At 38.1% G+C, this 22221-nt stretch overlaps 1 protein-coding gene across 2 annotated transcripts; it reads left to right on the top strand.

The window, feature by feature from the left end:
* Nucleotides 1–663: 663 nt before the first annotated feature.
* On the top strand, nucleotides 664–21844 carry LOC131789121 (adhesion G protein-coupled receptor E2). 2 transcript variants are annotated; one of them, XM_066169621.1, is made up of 23 exons: nucleotides 664–792; nucleotides 1294–1324; nucleotides 7491–7739; nucleotides 7832–8047; nucleotides 8217–9632; nucleotides 10265–10314; nucleotides 10813–10989; nucleotides 11474–11548; nucleotides 11696–11816; nucleotides 12324–12437; nucleotides 12533–12605; nucleotides 13413–13527; nucleotides 13645–13691; nucleotides 14164–14302; nucleotides 14922–15031; nucleotides 15786–15909; nucleotides 16140–16290; nucleotides 16941–17007; nucleotides 17421–17481; nucleotides 18592–18689; nucleotides 18857–18983; nucleotides 20147–20188; nucleotides 20767–21844. In XM_066169621.1, the coding sequence occupies exons 1-23, from the start codon at nucleotides 739–741 to the stop codon at nucleotides 21220–21222; spliced, it is 4113 nt and encodes a 1370-aa protein (XP_066025718.1). In that variant the 5' UTR covers nucleotides 664–738; the 3' UTR covers nucleotides 21223–21844. The 2 variants fall into 2 exon arrangements, with proteins under 2 accessions (XP_066025718.1, XP_066025717.1); XM_066169620.1 differs by lacking the exons at nucleotides 664–792; nucleotides 1294–1324 and adding an exon at nucleotides 6508–6611.
* Nucleotides 21845–22221: the final 377 nt, after the last annotated feature.

The raw sequence follows: 22221 nt of genomic DNA on the forward strand, positions 1-22221 counted from the left end.
TAAAGATGTTTCACAATATCGCTTTCGTTAAGTGTAAAAACACAAAGCGCCATTAAGATGTTGGCCCTTGGTTTGAAGCTTTATATCTAACGCCATATGCGCGCCAGAGTAGTATTGATTCCAACTGAGAAAGGTCTTGACCAAATCGTTTAGTCACAATAGAGAACGATTTCACGCGTTCCATTTCCTTTTTTTTCTGCACTCAGGAGAAAAATAGAACAATTTTTCACCAAAATTACGATTTTACCTACCTTTGTTTAAGGGTTATCTAGAATTTTCAGCAAATGAATCATGTGACTAAAATTTAGAGAGAAAGAAATCGGTTGGAGACATTTTCTTCAATTTAATCCACTGAGGAGCTTCTTATTTGCAAAAACCTGCTCTTCAATGACAGAGAGACAACCCAATTTCCGCATCGACGAAAATCTTACTTTTAAAATGTTAATTGCGATACGGCTTGCCTATTCAAATATCGTTCCAAGGCACCCCACATTACGGGTACCTTTTTAAAGATAAATATCCGTTACGTCGGCAAAAGAAAACGGATTGCTTCAATTAAAACAGAGTCTTAATCGCCAGAAACCCTGCCAACTAGTATTGCTATCCACCGGAAATTTGCATACTTTCATGTTGTCACGATGGCTTTTCCTTAAATCAAGTTGAATTTGAACCTTATTGTGAACAAATAAGCTTTCTTACAACACGGAGGTGTCAAAAGTTTGGACTCTCACGGCATCGATGGTATCTCTGTCTACCATGCTTTCATACCAGCTTGGAGTACTCGTAATTACGGTTAGTCTTCATTACTACTTCAGGTCTACAAACCCACTCTAACATTTGAGACATAAACAGTTTTTACCACGGTTCCAATTTCCATGACATTTTCTTGACCATAAGTACTTTTTTGTACCAAAAGTAAATTTTGAAACTTAGGAACTGCTTGCCTTGGTCATCTAGGAAAATATTGCAGTTTGCATGGATATAAAACAATGTTAAGATGGCAAATCTGGCATATTTCAGAGTTCTCATTTACGGATAGATCATTGTAGGCAACAACTATTACCATTAAGTACAACTCGAAAACGAATCTAGAGTGAAAATTCATATTTAGCAAAATAATATCTAACAGCTTTCCTCAGCTTTCGGTTAAAATCTGAAATATATAAAACCATATGGAGAAAATTAGAGCTTTTAATTTCTTTAAAACATGAAGCTATTCCAAATTCATCATTCTGGAGTTGATAACTGGAAATACGAATGCAGTTAATAAAATAACCTCTTTTATTTCTACAGCTCAGACAAGCCCTGGTGCTGTGTTACTCTGGTTTGTACATACTTGACTGTCTTTAGTGTACTATTTCAACCTTCGTAGGGTGAGGGATTTGTAATTCAAAGTAATCTTCTTTTCATATCGGGTCTCTCGAAATCTACGTAGAAACATCCCTCTGCATAAGAAGCTTTATTGTCATTTTATGTCGGTGGCGATGACGTAATGCCTCTGGAATTCACAAAGACAACATTGCATGTATTCCGAGCATTTACCTACAACCGTCAAATTCGGTCGGTAAATACAAATACAAAGGAACAAAAATTACAAAGTATTGCGAAAGTCATGAGTAGTCATGGGAAACTAAAAGGTTTTCAAAAATATTCCTTATTTCTATTACGGACAGCTCACCCGTATAAAATTTCGGTTATCGAAAACACATGTGCAATAACTCTCTCTAAAATTCATGCACAAATCCTTTTGCCGAAAAACAGCTCATTAATTCCATGACACTTGCATCAAGTAAACACCTCCGATAATTGGAAACAGGTCGACCATAAGCCTAAAAAGTAAAGAATTTGCATATAGATTCGAAGGTATCGCTTTAGCAATACACAGACGATAAGCAACGTAATTAAAATTTGTAGGCGTTTAATATGATTTTTAGGTGGCGATAAGATTTCTTTATTACCATGGACAATATTTCGGTCTCTTCGGCCTCCGTGACATTAACATATGTTAAGAGCAGTTCCACTTATTTATCACAAACGCGGGGCAAAAGAAAAGGAAGCAGAGTTCGTTGTGAGAATTCGAGATCAAATGCACCATAGGAAAACTGTGGCGAGATAAGCAATATCCTTAGTTTATACTTAATTATAGCGTTTAATGTTTAGTCACTATTCAAGTGTATATTAGATTCTTACAATGGTTAATGTGTGGTCTATATTACGATCACAATTGCATGCTGTGTTATATCGCATCTACAAAACAGTACTTCATACTTCCATGCACCTTTGGAAATTTTGGAAAGATTGGAATGGAAATTACTCTTTTACTACTGCATGTTTTCTGTTCTGACTTTAAGTCCTTAACTAGTTTGTAAAATATTTCACAAAACTATAATTGTCTACACCGATACTTTCACAATGCTAACTGTAGAGGCCTTAGTCTTTAAGACGCCGAAGCAATTCCAAATTCACATGATTTTTTTTAATCGAGAAAATATAATACCAAACAACAAGAGAAATGTAACAAAAAATCGAAAGTTTTTGACTTGCAAGTGTCCGCGTCAAAAACCTGAAAAGCCAGTTTCTGAAAGGGACGGCATCTCGCATGGCTGTATTCTGAAGTAACACTAAAATTATTTCTCCGAGAAGATGATCCGTCGTAATTCGAAAATCATGCAAATGTGCATTTTAGGTTAATCAATTTTTACAACGAGGTATTGCACTTTTAGTTTTTTCATTGGTTTCTGCAAAGTCTAGAAACAAGATAGCTTCCGGGGGTATTTAGTCAAGTTTTTCATTAAAACTACTTCAGTAAAGATCGTTTCAAGGGAAGAAAAAGCTGTAATCATTTAAAATGCATGCGTCAATCATGCCCGTACAGTATTCAGACGTCAATCACAGGATCGAATGCACTATCATAAAATAAATTTACCTTGGCTACAATTTCCTTTTTTCTTATTGCCTCATTAAATGAGGCTCTTTAAGTTAAAACGTTTCCGAAAGTGAATCCTTGGCTAACTTGAGTCAAGCTTTTTGCGAGACTAGGTCATTTGGTACGTTTGTACTAAAAGCAATCGTTACATCTATATATTAAATAATTAACGGGGTAATTCAGGGTTATCAACTGAGTTGAAAACGTAAATTGGCCACCGTAAAGAGTTTAAAGGCTGACATTTCGAGCCTTAGCCCTTTGTCAGAGCGATCGTTTCTCGAAACGTCGGCCTTTAAACTCTTTACGGTGGCCAATTTACGTTTTTAACTCAGTTGATAACACACGATTACCCGGCTAAAGTCTTGTTCGTCTTGTGCTTCCTCGGATATTCACGGGCACTAAGGGAACCACTTTCAAAGTCTTATTAGATTTAGATGTCTTATTTAAAAAGTAGAACGTGCCTCCCTCTCCTAATCTTCGACCCACACCCCAAATGAATAGAGCTGCTTCAAGTATCTGCGGGACTTGAGAAACCTCTACAAAGCGGCTGTCCGTGAAAATATTAAATTAACGCGCCCAGTAACAAAATTTTTAGCTCAGAATCAGCTCTAAATCTACTTTTTTGAGCCGTGTTACGCGTTTTTCGCACGATCTTGTTAAAGGAAACGTAATCAACAAACAGGATTAATTTAGTGAGAAGATATATCTCCGCACCAAGACCATATGAATTTGTACTCTGTCCTGCTTAATATTTGTGCACAATAAGCATTAAACAACAGTCCGCTGTCCTGTGTTGGTTCTTTTCCACTGTGTTCATCGCGTGCAGTACTTTGCAACCAGAATCCAACCAATTTACAATCATTGTAAATGACTCTCAAGTCCATAGAAATCCTTACATCAAAGTGTTTAACATCAACGCATCTATTAAACGAAGGTAAACCTTCTTTAACTATTTCTATTACATTCGAATTTCCATGTATAGCAAGTGTAAAATGCAATGGGCGTTTTCCACTTCTTGCTTTTAAAACGGTTCACGAAAGTTGAAGCTTCGAAAACTTGAGATGGAAGTTCAGAGTCATTCTTTGGCATTAGAATCCCTCTTCAAAACTTACCCACGTAAATAAAAATTGCAAAATATCACACAAAGATACTCTTTACACATCCGCGATGTTGAGTAAAACAAATAAAAAAAGGAATGAAAAGAACGACTCTTGGACTTACTGTGCATACGAGGCTAAAAAAAAGTGGTTAACAATTTAACTATTTCAAGGCCAGGTTCAAATCGAGGCTAAACGTTTATTAACGTAGCGTTATTTTCTTTCTCTGTTTAGGTTAATTTTTATCACCCATCCTCCGCATCCATGGGGTCATTTATCATGACGGTACAAATTTTCCATCCCCTGAACGTCAGAAAAATGTTACTGGTTTAACTAAATGGGCATTTCTTTCCTCTGGAAATCTTCACAAATGAAATTATCGCAGCAGTATGTCGCAGCTGTGCTATTTCTTAGAGAGATGTTGGCATGTTAGCCCGATCGCAAATTGTGAAGGTCGGAACGTCGGTCAGGGCTCCAATTAAGCCCAGAATTAATATGCTACTTTACCCTAGCGTTTGATCGGGGTTCGGCCTTTTCTCTAGAAAATGCACTTCGCATTTCTGAAAACCACTCGTGAAAAAAATATCAGGTACCAAGAAACGCAATTTTTTGGATGCCTTTCAATTAAGATTCCTTTTAATCTACGCAGAACCTCAGGTTTTGTTTATTTTGTTTTATTTATTTTGACAGACACAAATATAAAATGGCTATGACGCAAATGCATTCCTTTCAAACTATGACATCGTTTACTCAAGAATGCTGTTCAACTTGTTTGGTTATGACACATTTCGCCAAACGCAATCTTGTTTCGCTAGTTTTCCCCTTTAGCTGCCAAGAAATTAAAACATTAAAGAAAAAAATTCGCAAGAGAGTTTTTGCAATGAAAAAAATCAATAATTAAGGTTGCTCTCAGAAGTATCACGTCATGAATAAAGCTGAGATTTGCACCAGGCAATGATCCACGTTTTAAAATAACGACGGTATGAGGTCCTAAGGCAAACGACAATTTTTCAGGCAAAGTCGCATACAAAAATTGCACGGATAAAGAACAACTGCTATTGAAACAGTTGTACTTCCATGGCAAGGAGTGGAGTTTTACTCAAATTAAGAAACACATCTTATCTTTTTCACCCTCAGACACAGACTTCCTGTATGATATCTTAAAAAAAGTGAAGAGGATGTATTAATTGAAGCAGCTATACGAAATTAGTAGATCTAAATTGTCAAAAATTGTCTAAAATTTTCATAATCCTTTTCTCTTCTTTTCCGACTTTATCTGCTTTTCTTTTCACAACACATCTCTAATATGTTTTATAAAAAGAACAAAGTTCAGATCACCCGCACAGTATTTAAGCTAAGGTATAAATGATATTGGTCACAACATCTTCATGGCTATTGTAGATTACGTGAAAGGAAACTGTTAGAGCCAAAAAAAATACCGATGCTGATAACAGTGAAACAATTGGGCCAATCAACAAGAACAATGTTTGCAAAAAGTAGCTAGAAATTAATCTACTTGTGTGATGTTCGAGAATTTTCGGCAGACTTGCCAAACAACATTTTCGGAAAACTTCCGGCGATAACTGCAATAATTCCTAGCCAAATTTTTTGTGTAGTTTCTTCTATTGTGTTTCTTAATCTAAGTTTGTTCTCATTTCTGGTGTTTTGCTATCCTGGTTTATCCGTAATTAAGTATATTGAAATTTTGAAGAAATTTATTTGCTTTTTATGTCATCTGAATAAAAAAGCGAGGCGTCAAAATGACCACTTAAGCAATAAAGTGGCCTACACAAAAAGGAAAAATCGTTCTAACAATTTAAAATCGGGATCCCAGATAATGAATCGGTCAGTTTTATGTTGTTTGAGAACGGCTGGAAAATTAAACAACCTCCATAATATTCAAAGGTCTAGGATATATCGTTGAAAACGTGAAACCGTTTTCATCATTTTAAAAATTATCTTGACAAATTGACAAAATTATACAACTCTGCATCAGCCAATTCTTTGGTCCAACAACAAAAAACCTACGCCTACACAAGACTTTCAAAACAAAGGCAGACCCGATTCTAGAACATAAAAGTTGCCCTCAAGACGTTTCATGCATGTAAGAAAATGTCCAGGTCATCTCCCTCCCTACGGTGCTGTGACAAATGTTTGATACGATAAACTTAATCCGTGGGTTGTGTGTCGCCAAAATTAATTAAACTTTATTCTTAAGATTTAAATAAAGGTTGATGTTTTTTTCCGGATCAGGTTAATCAACGTGAAGAAGCATTCAACTTCACGATAAACAATGTACTTTAAAATTATCTACCGACGTCCCGGTGGTTGCTCCGCAGCACGAAACGATCAACAGTGAATTCATCTGGAGGGCTCTATCCTGTTTTACTCTGTCTGTTATTGCATATGAAGCCTTTTTATAGTTTCATCGGAGATTTTTGCGCCGGCATTCGATGCTGAATCTTAATGTTGCCATCGGGAATGCGTCATGTATCTCAGCCTAAATTTGATTTTAAATGGTTTTGCCGTTCTTCAGGGTCTAATATCATTGATCGACGCCAGTCCAATTAGCGACGAATTTCCCAAACGTGAGTGAAAAAGAGAATGTCACGATCGTTGAATTATCTCTGCTAACGTTACAACACCATTGAGAAAACTTCGTACATCTAACACAGTTCCTGGAGACGAAATATAAGTAATGAATACATATATTTTTTCAACCAAATTATTTTCGCAGCGAATGGCCTGTTAGAAAATTATTATGATCCGATACTATTCATAAGTAATGAATACATATATTTTTTCAGCCACCAAGCTTTTTCAACCAAATTATTTTCGCAACGAATGGCCTGTTAGAATATTATTATGATCAGATTTATATGATTACAATTCTAAAGTCGACAAATTAAGCTGTGTCGTTTGAGGTAAATGATACTTAAAAATATTGGATGTCTTTCTCTTTAATAGGGCTAAATTGAAAAAAATTGGTTTCGACTAGACATTCGTTTTCTTTCTGTTAAATATAACTTGGAAAACCATTCTGTTTTTTTCTCATAGACTAAAATTACGTATCCTTTTCTAATATGGTCATAGGCTTCAAAAGTAACGATTGGACAATAACGAATTCTGTTGGTTTGTAGGATATTTCTCTGTTGTGTTCTTATTATAGTAAGGTAGGTACTGAGGTAAAAAATGGTTAAAAAAAAAAGAGTAAAAAAGATTTTTTCCTCTAAAAGGAGGCAATCTGCCCTTGCAAGTTGTTAAGGTGTTATGCAAATAACATGTAAAGGGGAGGAGCGAGAAAAGTTGAAATAAATTTTATCATAATTGACTGCCATATTTTAAAAGGAATTTCAAAGAGAGACCATCTTAAGTCGTGCTGGGGTAAGAGGAGAAAATAATTATTACGATCCCAAAACTACGAAAAAGATTACATCCAAAAATTCCTATTTTTTCTGCTCTTTAAGATTGCCCAGTTTTCAATTTTGAGCATGGCGCTGATGATTGGTTCAAACAAGGTAGTGCGTTTATCCACCAGCCAATATTTGGGGGATCTTCTCTCTTTGGTCACCAAGGAAACTGGTTGATTGACACTCAGAGAAATGTCACAACGCCCTGCCAATGGCAAAATTCCTCACTTGGAAAACAGGCAACAGGAACGATGATGTCGCCGCCCTTTCTCATCAGAAGCCCTTCGTTATCTTTTTTGATTGGTGGTAAAGACAGACATAAGTCTAATAAGCCTTTCATCCAGTTAATTAGATGCTACATCATCATGCTTTTAACTATGTATTCCTCTTTCGTGTAGGGGGTTGTGACATCCAAACAGTTCGCATGGAAATTGTGGTCAATGATAGCACAGTAATATCGAGGACTGGTAATTGTCTAACACAGCTCAAAAGAATCAAGGTGGATCTTAAACAATTTGTTGGGAGCATTGCAAGGGTGAAACTGGTAGATGGAGGCACCGAAAACTGGGGTTATATCGCTTTTGATGACCTAAGACACGGAACAACTTGTAAAGGTATTTTCAACCTAATTTAGATATTTCTCGTAAGAGTTCCAGTTGTTAAAGCCTCTAAAATATAACTTGAAGATACTTTCCCTGGACTTGATTGCGCTCATTTATTTTAACTATCCTCAAGAAGATTAATCAAGTTACTTTGCTACAACTTGTTTCTCTTTCACCACAGCTCTAAGTCCTTGCAGCGAGGAACAAAAACCTCTTTGCCAAACACAAGAAATACATGAAAATACAGATTACACTTGTACCTGTAACCAGCCGTTACCCAACCTTCCAACGTGTCAAAACAACGACAACGACAACAACAACTGCAACATTACCCACGGCACTTGCAGCTTTTATTGCAATAACACCCAAAGCAATTGCCAATGTCGCCAATGCACTTGTGTCGGGGGTTACACGTTCAATAAAAGCAATCAATCATGCCATGACATTGATGAATGTCAACTTGGAACACATGATTGTCAACACACGTGTATCAACACAGATGGAGGTTACCAGTGCTCGTGTTTGAACGGTTACCAACTCAACGGGGACGGAAAATCATGCAGGGACAACAACGAATGCAGCGCTAACAACGGTGGGTGCGACCATGTGTGTGTGAACGAGATAGGCAGCTATTATTGCGTGTGCAACCAGGGCTGGTCTGCAATCAAATTTAAATGCGTGGATATTGACGAGTGTCAGGGTCACAATTTATGTGAGCATATATGCGTGAACACTCCAGGAAGCTTTCATTGTGACTGTCGTTCAGGTTACACTCGCTCTTCCAACGGAAATAACTGTCACGATATTGATGAGTGCTCAATAAGCAACGGTGGCTGCCAGGTCTATTGCGCAAACTCACCTGGAAGTTTTAAATGTTCGTGTGAACACGGTTTTCAAATAGCGAACAATGGAAAGACGTGCGTGGATGTAGACGAATGTAGCAGCGGACGCTCGGGATGTCAGCAAATGTGTGTTAACACCCCTGGTAGTTTTAACTGCTCGTGTTTACGAGGCTATGAGCTACAAGCAGATCAAAGATCTTGTAAGGACATTAATGAGTGTCAGCTGAACGAGCACGGCTGCCAACAGCTGTGTAACAATTATCAAGGGGGGTATAACTGTTCGTGCCTCCTCGGTTACCAACTTTCTCCTGATGGCAAAAATTGCTCGGATATCGACGAATGTTTGCAAGACAACGGAGAATGTTCTCAGGTATGTGTTAATACCCCCGGGAGTTACGACTGTCTTTGCAGGAAAGGCTACAAAAGGACTTTAGACGAACATTATTGCAATAAAAGCCTCGGTTGTAGCACGAACGGCTCATGTACTGAATGTTCTGAGACGAATTGTGAAGACATAGACGAGTGCGAGAACATTACCATTTGCGAGCACAAGTGCCATAATACAGATGGAAGTTACCGCTGCTCTTGCCGTGATGGTTACAGGCTCGCAAGCGATTTGAGGGTTTGTGAAGATGTGGACGAATGTCTGCAGAGTTCCAGTATAGATTGTGTCAGTTGCACAAATACGCCTGGAGGCTTTCACTGTTCCTGTGCGACTGGGTATTCGTTTAACAAAGAAATTAAAAAGTGTGAAGGTGAGATACAGCCAAGCATTTAGAGCCAGTTATGTCTTAGGCTGCAGTTTTAAACAATCAATATTTTGTGAAAAATTAATGTATTCTCAGTGCGGGCTATAAGTTCTCTTGACGCTGCCTATAGTAATAAGCGTCTAAAAGAGTTTTTGGCAAATTTGAAAGGTTTATTAATGAGGTTTCATTACTTCCCTAATGATAATAATGTATGGTGCAATATTCTTTTCATGCTTGGTAAACAGCAAAGTATGGAAAACTTTGCAATCCTTGACAGTCAGAAATTAGAGTCTGGATAATTTCGCTTTCCTCACTCAACTAATACAGGCGTTTGTAATTCCTAAGTGTTACTGAATGGGTCTTCATCTGGTAAACGCACCGCAGGGAAGCAGCTGAGAAAGTTTAAAGAGTCTGACAAATCGCTCTCAGCTCATGATCATTAGATGGGAAGAAACGCCACAGTGTGACTGAGGTCATCCCTAGCTAAACCATTGATCAACGGTAGATAAGGGGTTGAAGAAAGTAATATACAATCATCCCGTAATCACTAAGACCCAAAACCTTTTTAGTTTCACTAAATCTTTTCTTCTTTGCGAATAAATCGTGAGTGACAAACGTGCTTTATGGTTACCTGACAGAGAGAAAGCCGTTAAGTACGACACTTGCTGAGGGAAAGCGAAAAATAGCGGTAAGAAATTTTTTTCTGCTACTATTTTGAAGAGCAGGAAAGTTATAATCTAAAGCCGAAACTTATTGACAATATGCACATGAAGTCGTAAGATGTGTGGATGTCGTAAAAAAAAGGTCGATTCCTACCTAGAGGAAATAGACTGTTAAGGTAAAAATACGTAAATTATCAGCCCCAAAAACCAAAAACAAGGGCATGACAGTTCTTCGCCACTAATTGTATAAAGAAAAGTATCAAATACACTAAGGAAACATATACGTTGTATCACTGACATTCTGCTAGAGCGCTTTGAATTGTATGTCGTTCAACCAAACCAAAGGTAATCACAACGAATGGTCAATCAAAACTGTGGCAAGTACAAAAAAGAATCAGAAGGAACTCAAGATAGCAACATGACGACCCATAGTGTTGATAGTGGAAGATTAAAATTTACTCTGCTTTAAAATCCAGTTTCAGTTTGAAATTTAATAAGCTATTTCATGATGAAATGATCCACAGCAAGCTGCAGACGTCGCCACTGTTATTGCAGCAACAAATCACATGGCAGAGGAAGTGAACGGTTTAAAGAAAATGAGCAGTGAAGAACTGACGGAAACGGTTGATGTACTGGATAATGTCAAAAATAAGATGAAGAATCTGAACACCAGTACACAAGAGGCCGAGAAGCTGATGGCGGTAAGGAAGCGACATGATCTTAGATGTTTCATTACATATTTATAAGTTAAAGGTGAGGTTTCCTGCACCGTTTTGGAAATATCATATATTTGAACCTTTGTACAACTTTAATCTCCAATACTCGCTGAAATCCTAACACATAACGAAAGGTCTCTTGTATCACGACTCTTCCAACAACTACCACTTTCAAGATTTCCCCTTATTCTTCAAAAGATGCAAAAACGCTGCTCACCGCGCTAGACTGCGAGTTTCAACCCCTTCAATGTGTTTCGTTCTCGGGTTAGGAACGTAGCTCTCCCAATATCTCTCTCCATAAAAGAATATAATTAAATACCAATGCAATAAAATTTCAAAGAATATTAACGCGATGAATTCATTTCCCGTCCAGGGGACTTAAATTTGTTTTTATGCACAATTAATAATTTTAAAAATTACGTTCAGACAGTTGGATTTAACTATTTTCCAAATATTTCTTGTGTTGTAGGGAGTTAGCACGATGGTTAGTTCAATGATGAACAATGACAACAAATTGTCATGGCAACAACTCAACGAAAATAAGGTAACCCTTCGCCTCCTGCTCAGTGGTAGAGCATCGGAGAGTGAAATACAAAGGTCTGAGGTTTTATTCCTGGTGGGATTCGGAATTTTTCTATGTCCCACGCTCGTGACATTTCTCTGTGCTAAAATATTTTACCTTGTGCCACAGGGAACCCTACCAACCACAGTCATTTCAAACGTTGTAGAGAACGTGGTACCTGCAATTATAAAATCAGTAGATGAGAAAGGAAAACATGGCTTGGACGTGCTTATATCAAAGGAAAATTTAGGTAAGCTATCATTTTTAAGGGAGGCTGAGTTTGTGAGGTTTTGTTTGAAAATATCCTCCAACATTTTAAACCGGTAAGGGTGCCTAGCATCTAATTTAAAATATAACCCTGGAATCAAACTTTAGAGGTATAAGAATGAAGGAAATTATCACCAGCTAAAGAACCTCTTGATCGTTTAACAAATTCTCCTTGTCAGTACTTTAAGAAATGTATAGAGAACAGTATGGAGACTACTCATACTGATTTTAGGGTGTAGCGGGTTAAAAAGTACATGAGAAATTGTGACACTGTAACCTAGCCTTTGAAAAGTAGTTTTCAAATGTGAACTACGACATATTTGTGAGGAAGCAAAGTCTTAAGCGGATGTCCACATGAGCCAGTATGGCCTTTCTTAAGATCATCCTAGGATTAACTAGGAAGGGAGTGATGTATCAGTAGCCTAAGGGGAGTGACCCAGAAAAAAAAGCCTCTTTTTACTCATAATCATCTGTTGCTTTATTTGTACAGAACTACAAGTGAATGCAAAGAGAAGACAAACCTTTAGCGGTGCAACAATTTTCCCAAATTCACCGCACAGCGTCAAAGTACCAAGTGACATTGTGAAAGATAGAAACGACAATGGTAAACTCAACGTTTCTGTTCTGAATTTTTTCTTTACGTTTTTCTGGGATTCCTCGTGTTCTGTTTATGGAAAAAGATGTGCTACTCTTTCTCAGGTTCTGTCGGGATCTCTGTCGCCCTTCTGAAAGGAATGGCAAACGTTTTACCCAACGTTTCAAGAAATGGAAGGTGAAATAAAGTAATAAAAGTATTTAAATATGAGTGATAAAACACGAGAGATAATTGAGATAATCTATAATTGTACGGAAAGCTTCGAAATCAAGTTGAAGCCTAAACAGTGTTAGTGCAATATATTTTTATTACAGGGAAAATTAAAGTCCCTTGAGGTCAAAATCGGCATTCATCTCTTCCCCCCCCCCCTCATTTTCACTTAAATACAATAATGTTAAGATAAATAGATAAATTTATATATAATAATAAAAATTCCTTTAGCACAATCTTAGAGCAAGAAATATCTAATTCTGCTTAGCTAAACTAACTAATAAATGATAGAATGTTATAAGAATAAAAACCTATTATGTCTTTACAGCTATTTTCTAGGATGCTGTGTTTCATTCAAAGCTGCAATGATGCAGTTTATGTTTAAATTCGCTTAAAACAACTGTTGACCGGAGTTCATGGGAAAGCCTATTCCAAAACATAGCTCCTCTGTAGAAAAACTCATCTTTTAGTAATTGGTGCGGGGTTGTGCGGGAGCTAATTTTCAATTCCAGTTCTACTCCCTACTGCAACAATCTGAAATAAATTGGATCTAGCTACGGTCAAAAATCTAAATATTATGTTTAGAGAGCCAGAACAACTTAGTTTACTTGACAAATCAGTAATTAAAAAATTTGTTTCGTCTCCTCAGTCCCTGTGCCTTGTGTCTGAACGGAGGGCATCTGTGTTTACTGTTTTGTTCTCATCGATTCCCATTTTCTCGGATTGATACTCATAAAATAATCAATGATTTTCTCGTTGTTATCCATCTCTTAGGTCAGATGGCATCGACCTAAACTCTATTATTGTTATTGTCATGGCAACCAATGTGAATCCAGGTCATCTCGCCAATCTAAAGGAACCGGTCGTATTACGCTTTGAGCATTTAAAGGTAACAATGAAACGATTAAATCAGACTTTACCTTTCCCACCAAAAAAAACAGGCTCAGTGCTAACACTAAACAAAAGACCTTCAAATTTCCTTGTAAATTTGTAAATTTGATTGCAGAAGGAATATCATGAGCAGAAATGCAGTTTTCTGAACGAGACAGCTATGTAAGTACCATTCTGCTCATTTAACCACGATGATGAGGAAAAGGCAATTTGCAACATAAATTCCCGGCTATACGGCTTTCTATTTATGGCACAATTACGTTTCTATTTAAAAAAATATAAAAGCCTTAACTGTGCTCTGCTATATTGAAAAGCACGGAAGCGACTAGGGCACGAAAGAAGTGCAGGGAGAAACACGTGACGTAGTTGAGTGTTTCTCTCCACTTCATGAGTGGTTCTTCTGTTGCTACTTGCCGGCTCGCTTACACCGAAATTTCACTTTGAATTAACGAAAAAGCTAGAGTGAAGTCGCGAAAAGGTTAGACGTGGTACAATTTGGCAAATAACGTGACAGCTTTAGCTCAGTTCTATGTTTTGTTCTCTGACAGGGCACGCTCTTTCAACCAATGTCAGCGCACGTTATATCCGGACTTTAATAAAAGGAGTTAACCCTCTCGTTAATTTATTTATGCAGAGCTCGTTTCCCTAGAGATCCTTCAAAGCACTGGTCCAGTGTTGGATGCTACAGGAATTATTCCACAGAGGAGTTTACCATCTGCCACTGTTATCATCTCACTAGCTATGGTCTCATCATGGACGTGCACGGAATTTATGTAAGAAAGATGGAACAAAATATGTTTGTAAAACTTTCGGCTTCTTAATTCATTCAGAATCTTCAGCTTCTCGGCTGTTGTTAAAACGTGTGTAGCTACATTAGAACAGGGACTAAACTGACTATTTTAAAGAAACTTTCTGCCAGTCGGTCATTTAGTAACTCAGCTGCATGGTAAAACGGTCAATCATTCTTGAGTCTATTAATGCACCAGTCTCTCAGCGAATCAGTCGGTCAGTCACTTAATCACTCATTAAACCAGTCACTCAACAGTCAGTCAGTCTGTCTACCATTCTTTTTTTTGTCTTTCTTCTGTCCATTTGTAAATCAGAGAGTCAGCCCTTCGGCCAATAAGTCAAACAGGCTGTCCTTCGGTCCGTTTTTCCTACTTTCTGTCTGTCTGTCTGTCCCTCTGTCAGTAAACGGTCATTCGTTCAGCCAGGTCCAAACTAGATAGTGAAAAAGACGAGAAGAAAGCGTTCTTAGCTCTAAATTTTCTTCCCTGTTCCACCAGCTTAGCCTAAAACAGCAATTGTCTTCCCTGTTCCACTCGTACGACCTACATTACATCACGAGCGATAATTCAGTTTTGCTAACTCATTGTTTTGGTATATTTTCAGGATGAACTGAGCGAGTCTAACAAGGAGACACTGATGTACATCTCGCTGGTCGGCTGCTGCGTCTCCATTTTCTTTTGTATTTTGTCAATATTCGGATTCTCACTGGCAATGTAAGACATTTGAAACGAATTGATTTACGTATTTTGGAAAAGATCTATTGACCTCAAAATAGTGCTGTTGTTGATTGAAATGAAGCACTAAAACGTTCACTTTGATTTGTTCTTTTTGCACGAAGATAAAATCATTTCACATTAACTTCCACAGTTTTTCAAGGAAAATTCGTAGGTGCAACGACTGCGCCACGGATGTGTTAAAAATCGTGTTTATATCTTAAAATATATTCCACGAGTTTACACAGCTACAGTTACGAGTGATCTTGCCAAAGCTTTAACATATTTCCAGTCTTTTTCAAAATGTAGTCTGTTTTAAAGACGGCTCTCTTAAACGACGTAGTTAATGATTAGTGTTTCTTAGTCACAAACTGTTTAAAAAATAGCGAAAGATGTTTTTTCGTCTTGCCACGAGCGCGGGAGAATGAATAAATTCTGAGTCCACGATGAGCGAGGTCTATTACGAAGTTCATATGACACGCTTCCTGTATACTGCTAGGATCAGCAATGTCGATAGTGCAATGTTTGTAGATAGAAATGAGAGAGATGGTAAGTTTTGAGCTCGGTTTTTTTCTCAGAAATTCTTATAAAATTATTGATGCTTGATTTTACGAACTTCTTCCAAAACATATCTAAACGATTGAGAATTTTACATTTCACGAAAAATTGAAGTCAATTTATATTAACTTGATCCAATTTTCTTTCATTGTGTAAAAAAGATTTCGAAGTAATTCATGTCTTCCATATCTTTCAGGAGAAAACCACGTGAAACCAAAGCAAGGCGTGAGACATATCGACTTCACATAAATCTTGTCCTGGCAATCTGTCTGTCACAAATCTGTTTTGTCCTTGGCACCATAATTATTTCGTTGGATGTGGTACGTACACTATTATGTATGTACGCATACACGCGTATGAACAATATTACGTAGGTATGCGTATGCGCGCTCTAAAAGGGCATGATAACTCGTCATCACCGAATATAACTCTGGTTCTGGTGTTTGCATTAGGAGGAATATTACCTGGAGGGACGTGCTTCGATTCCTCGAACCTAATATTCAATAGATGCAAAGGATTAATCCTTTTTTTCCTCCTTTTTTCTTGTCAGCTTGCCTGTCGAATAGTTTCCATAGCAACCCACTACTTCCTCAGTGCCTCGTTTTGCTGGATGTTGGCCGAGGGAATCCATATTTACAACAAGATTGTACGCGTCTTTAGCAACAAAAAGTACAACAAAGTATTCTACGTCCTGGGTTGGGGTAAGTTATTTTAACTCGCTATATGAGAAACTAATTTGCATAGGTGATAACCCACGCGTGCGTGATTACTTAGATGCTCCGAGGCGGGCGTGGGTTGAAACTTCGACGTTGTTGATCTTGACTCACAAATCGCTGTCCAGGCTTTAAGGTGCATGCGTGAGTCTAAACGTTCGCTATACAGTGTCTAAGTTGCACCATCATGCGCACTGAGTATACGCAGTTATGCGTCCAATCTATACACGTTCGCAAATTCTACTCCTTTACATCACATTTTCACTGCCGCACTAAAATCGAGGCGTAAGTTAAAGTAACAATTAAGACTCACATAGAAATCCATGCTGCCAATGCCTACCCCAGTTCCCGTTGCAGAACGCGACTAAGAGCACTAAGTCAACCACTAAATTGAAGGTTTGTCCATTTTAGTTAGCCTCCCTACCGCAGTCAAAGGGTATTCATTTCTAACCCTGAGTGAGAAGAAAAAGGAATGTGTACCTATGACGAAGTCATTCCTCTGTTCTTTTATAATCTTCCAGATGATTAGGAGGGTAGCGCTTATATCACCCGTTCTTACTTAGCACTGTCTTGCAAAATCTGGAGGAAAAAAACTTACGTTTAGTTCGTTATGCATCTGGCAAATCTTTTCTTTTCAGGTGCACCGATTCTTCTTGTATCAGCTTCTGCAGGACTATCCTTCTATGAATACGGACCGCACAACATGTAATTATTTTTCATCTTAATTTATTTGTGTTATTTGATGTATGAAATCATATGAGAAAGCGTCCCAAAAAGACAAACGGTGACAAGGCTCTTCTTTTAATTTTTCCGGCCTAAAAAAACCTAAGCTGTATTTAATGCACCGACTTTACACCAGAAATAAACTGCGCCAAGACAAATTAAAACTTCTTACGATCATTCACAGAAAAATGCTTGAAACTGGTTACAGATGTCCTGTAGCTTGCGTATTCACCTCACCAGAAGGCGAAGTGTATGTCGTTAATATGCAGAGTAGGGGCGTGCGTTGGCGAAGATAGTCATGTAGAGTTCAAATTTGATTCATCGAAAGGCTTGTTAACTCATATAGTGATTCGATTAAATAATTGACGGTATCTGATTTTTCCGTTTATTTTCAGCTGTTGGTTGTCTGGAAAACTAATTTGGGTTTTTGCTGCACCGGTACTGGCTGTTATTGCGGTAAGTAATTATATACCGCGATAGTTTATCACTGGACGCTTTTTATGAGTGTTCTAAACAATTATTCCACGCGCGTGCGTTGGATATGAGATGATAGATGGGCAACGACGCCCGTAGGGTTGAGTTGGCAATAGTCGTCTCAAATCCAACAAGCGCGAGAGGAATAACTGATTTATTAAAAAATTTCCATAATATATACACACGAAGCTTCCCAACTTTACCTTGTAATAACAAACGAAATATTACAATACACATACCATAGTTGTAGAGCATTGTATAATGGCGTATAACTCATGATGGCTAAGCCAATGAAAACCCTCGAATTGCATTATCCAATGCTCCAGTTTTTAATGACATGGAATATCCCATGAGTCAGTTGTATTTCTAGGTATAAGTGTTAGCTAATACGCGTGTGTCTATACCCTGAAGTTACAAGTGAAGAGTGGCGTGCTCCGTGGTATTCAACTAAAAAGTGTTACATGATTATACATGATTATCATTACATGATTTTATAACATGCTATAGCAAACACAACGGTCAACCTAATCACTGCGATATGCACCGCGCAGACTTCAATTTGAATAACTCTAACGCGGGTCCTATTTTCTGAGGTCTCAGTGCCGCTTGCTAAATTTTGGCCCTAACAAGGTACGCACAATGGGACGGTTGGGTGTTATACCGTCATATATGTAACGATTCTCCTGAATTCGGATTGATTGTATTTTCTATAGCATAATCAGTAAAATTATGTTACGCGAACAATAAAGCTTAAACCACACAGACATTAAAATTAATTGTTTAATGTTATTATGCCTGAGAAGTCTTTGATAGAATTAGAGTGGAATAATGTTTGAAAATGGAATAAAAAAAGAAAAGAAGATGTTCTTTGTTTTGTCGCGAGCGTGGGAGAAAGAAAAAAATTCTGAGTCCCCACGAGGAGTCGAACCTCAGACCTTCGGATTTCCGCGCTCCGATGCTATACCGCTGAGCCACAAAAATACTATGGTGAGCGAGGCTCATTACAAATGCTCTAGTTTGTGTTTTCACCAGAGAAAATTATTTTCCGAATTTAAAACAATTGTTGACTTTTGTTCAATTTTTTTATTTCAGATTAACTGTTTCATCCTGGTCAGCGTCATCTACGTTTTGTTGAGGAAGACTATGGTAAAAACTGGAAAAGAAAACTCCGCTAGGAAATCAAGCATAAGGTATATAAAAAGAAATAACCTTGAACTTACCGCTTGAACTATAACTGCGTCGTTATAATTGAAGTGCAAGTTTTCAAAAACGCTATACTCGAACTTGGACAATTCCAAACGTACCTTCGTCCCAGAAGTGGACAAAACTGACTCCCCTCTCTTTGGTTTTTGTACAGGCGCAGTATTAAGGTGACAGTGGTGTTGCTTCCTCTACTTGGCCTCACTTGGGTGTTTGGTTTCATGGCGGTTGATAAGAACACGATCATCTTCCATTACATCTTCGCCATCGCCAACTCTTTACAGGTATAAAACGTGAACGGCAAAATTATTCCTTTGGTTAAGAGGAAAAGTGTTTATCTTGTAACTCGCTTTTACGAACAATGCAATTACAGTCGACTCTCGTTATTGCGGATACCCACAGGGGGAGATTTAGAGTCCGTAATAACGGGGTAAGAGAGACAATTTTTTTTTGTCTCTAAACATATGAAATAATGTGTAACTACGGAAACATAAAGTTTCTAACGTGGCCTCATGAACCGGAAAAGGATGCGGCCGCAAGTAGGACATTTTCATGTTTGCACCGAATTGAAGAATAATTTCTTTATTTTCTTTTATCGGGGGGAGGGGGAGGGGGGCTGGCTCTTGTCCGGAATAGCGGGGTGTCCACAGGGCGAGAGTCGACTGCATTTTCAGATTAATGCAGTATATTATCATCATCATTATCATTATTATTGCTATCATCATCGCTATCACCGTCTCGGGCGTCGTTAACATTATCATCATTTTTATCATCATCACCATCATTGGCAGAACTATTAAATATCATCATCGTTATCATCATCATCATCATCGTTATTATCATTATCAATCACTATCATTAAAAGCCCATTTTCACCCTCGATGCAACGCGCGCCGCGACCTATTTCCAGTAACGCGAAATTCCTCGATTAAAAAAAACCTCTTTAAATCTTCTTTCTCAAGAGCCATCCTGGACATATGGTCAATTATTTTACGGTAAATACATTCGCCGTTCATCATTTTACAGTTTCTTTGCGGTAGTTTTGAATTTAGTCCGTATTACATCAATGGATTCATCTAATTCATTACCGGAATAAAACGTGTAGTATTGTTTTCAACGGAAAAACGAAGAAGCTAGTTTGAGACAACGTGGCAAGGTAAAAATAACTGACCAATCAGAGGCGCTATTTCAACAAAAGTGGCGGTTCAAAACAAAAACGGACTATCGCGTTGCATCAAGGTTGGAAATGGGCCTTTAACATTGTCAGGGTCGCTTTGATTCCATAGTTTAGTAGGTTTAATCGTGTATTTATGTAAGAAGAGTTATCAAAGTGAATGAACAAATCTACTGTTGTTAGTTCAGTGTAGGAGCGGGTTCAATGGTAATAAAAGCACGCGCAGTTTCCTCATAACTAACTGTATTTGTAACCGTATGATCCCTTTTTCAGGGAGTTTTCATTTTCTTTGCACACTGCTGGATAAACGAAACGGTAAGAATTACGAGTAAATTACGAAACGGTAAACAGCACTAAGTATAGTTTTGAAACTGAGGTGCATTTCATTCGTTAAGACCCAAATGAAACTAAACGGCATTTTCACAAACATCTTCATTCGCGGCAAAACGCACGTTACCTAGTCTGATTGGTGGGGAGAATTTGATAACTTTCGTAAACCAATCACAAAGGGCAATGGAGAAAACCTGATGAACTCAGTCAACAGAAAATTACTCGATTGGAATTACTGTAATCGGTGGTTGTACAGTCTTATTTCCTGAATAAAAGTGTTCTAAGAAAATCAACAAACACAATTATAGCAGCCGATCCAGGAATTTTCAGAAAACATTTTTTCACACCAGAGCATACATAGGCTAACTTATATTTCAAGACAAGTTGATTTATAAACTTTACTTTGAGTAGTAACGCACGATTCAGCTATGGTTGCAAGAATTTTGGTATTGGGCAAACAATACGAAAAGAAAAGATCTTATGGAAAGGGGGGGACGGGGTGCGGACCCCTTACACCTTCCCCCTGGATCCGCCACTGATGTTGATTCTTTTCCAATCTCTAGGTACGCGAAACTCTCATTCAGAAAATGCCAAGTTTCAGCTCAAGAGGGAAGTATAATTTAAAGGGAAAAGCTGGCGACACTCGATTCAACAGTGTATCACTTGAAACAGCCACGCCAACGACGACCTCTGTCCGACTCGTGACGACAAACTCCCGACAATTCAAGGAGCCACCTTCGTTAAAACTTGTGAACCTGGAGCAGGAGCTAGCGTCGGCTCCGCAGATGGATATCGAAAACAACTCGGTGAGCCTCACGAACCTGGCGAAGTTACCGCCGAGGTATGCCGACATGCTCGTCGACGCTCCAGCCTCGAAGCTTTTTAGTGTAAGCAAGTCTCCGATGAAAACTACATCTTCGGTGAATCTCGTGTCTCCTAATGAGTACCCGATTACAGCGAAAGAAGCTTACTGCAACCCAACGTACGCATATTGGAATGGTCGGAACGATTCTCATTAAACTGCGCTCGATCATAAAAAGGCTATGTAAATAATATTGAGTTTAGTTATAAATTGTTCTGTTTCCTTAGAAACATCGTACTTATGGAGGAATTATTTAAACAAAATAGTTGTTCAATAACAGATTACCTGAGGATAAAAAAAAACTGTAAAAAATGACGATTGCCGCTGCGTAAATTTGATCGATGATTGAGCAAATCGATGACAACTTGGTGAGCCTCACGAACCTGGCGAAGTTACCGCCGAGGTATACCGACATGCTCGTCGATGCTCCAGCCTCGAAGCTTTTTAGTGTAAGCAAGTCTCCGATGAAAACTACATCTTCGGTGGACCTCGTGTCTCCTAACGAGTATCCGATTACACCGAAAGAAGCTTACTACAACCCAACGTACGCGTATTGGAATGGTCGGAACGATTTTGATTAAAATGCACTCATCGATCATAAAGAGGCTATGTAAATAATATTGAATTAAGTTCTACATTGTTCGGTTTTCTTAGAAACGTCGTACTTATAGAGGAATTATTTAAACCAGATAGTTGTTCAATAAAAGACTACCTGAGGATAAAAAAAACTGTAAAAAAAAGACGATTGCTGCTGAATAAATTTGATCAATGGTTGAGTAATAAACATCATCAACAAGATCAAGTCAAGTATTGACAGGCTTTCTCAGGACATATTTCGATATAAACCTTAAATATTTTTGTTTTTGTTTGCTCGTTTGTTTGTTTCGTTAATGAATATGAGTATTGCGCTATTGCGCACCCCTTACAGCCAATGATCGTGTGAGGATAAATAGAAAAAGCCTGCGTTCAGATTTAGCAACGTTTATGTAGCCGTGACATACCTTCCAGCGTTGCAGAAGGCCTGGTGTTTCATGAAAATCAACGATACACAAAGTAACCACTGCGGAGTTCTAGTCTCGGGTGATTTTTCACATCCCTATAACTTCTTCTCGCGGCTTCACTTGCGTTTTCGCAGTTCCACAACTCAAAACCCTCC

Source organism: Pocillopora verrucosa, chromosome 7, assembly GCF_036669915.1.
Source record: "Pocillopora verrucosa isolate sample1 chromosome 7, ASM3666991v2, whole genome shotgun sequence".
Lineage (NCBI taxonomy): Eukaryota > Metazoa > Cnidaria > Anthozoa > Scleractinia > Pocilloporidae > Pocillopora > Pocillopora verrucosa.

Excerpts from the sequence above, each read along its gene's own strand:
- LOC131789121 (XM_066169620.1), top strand. The coding sequence starts at position 6,512 with ATGTATCTCAGCCTAAATTTGATTTTAAATGGTTTTGCCGTTCTTCAG. Across the intron at positions 12,606-13,412 it reads AACGTTTCAAGAAATGGAAG|GTCAGATGGCATCGACCTAA; the intron begins GTGAAATAAAGT and ends TCCATCTCTTAG. Across the intron at positions 17,008-17,420 it reads GAATACGGACCGCACAACAT|CTGTTGGTTGTCTGGAAAAC; the intron begins GTAATTATTTTT and ends GTTTATTTTCAG.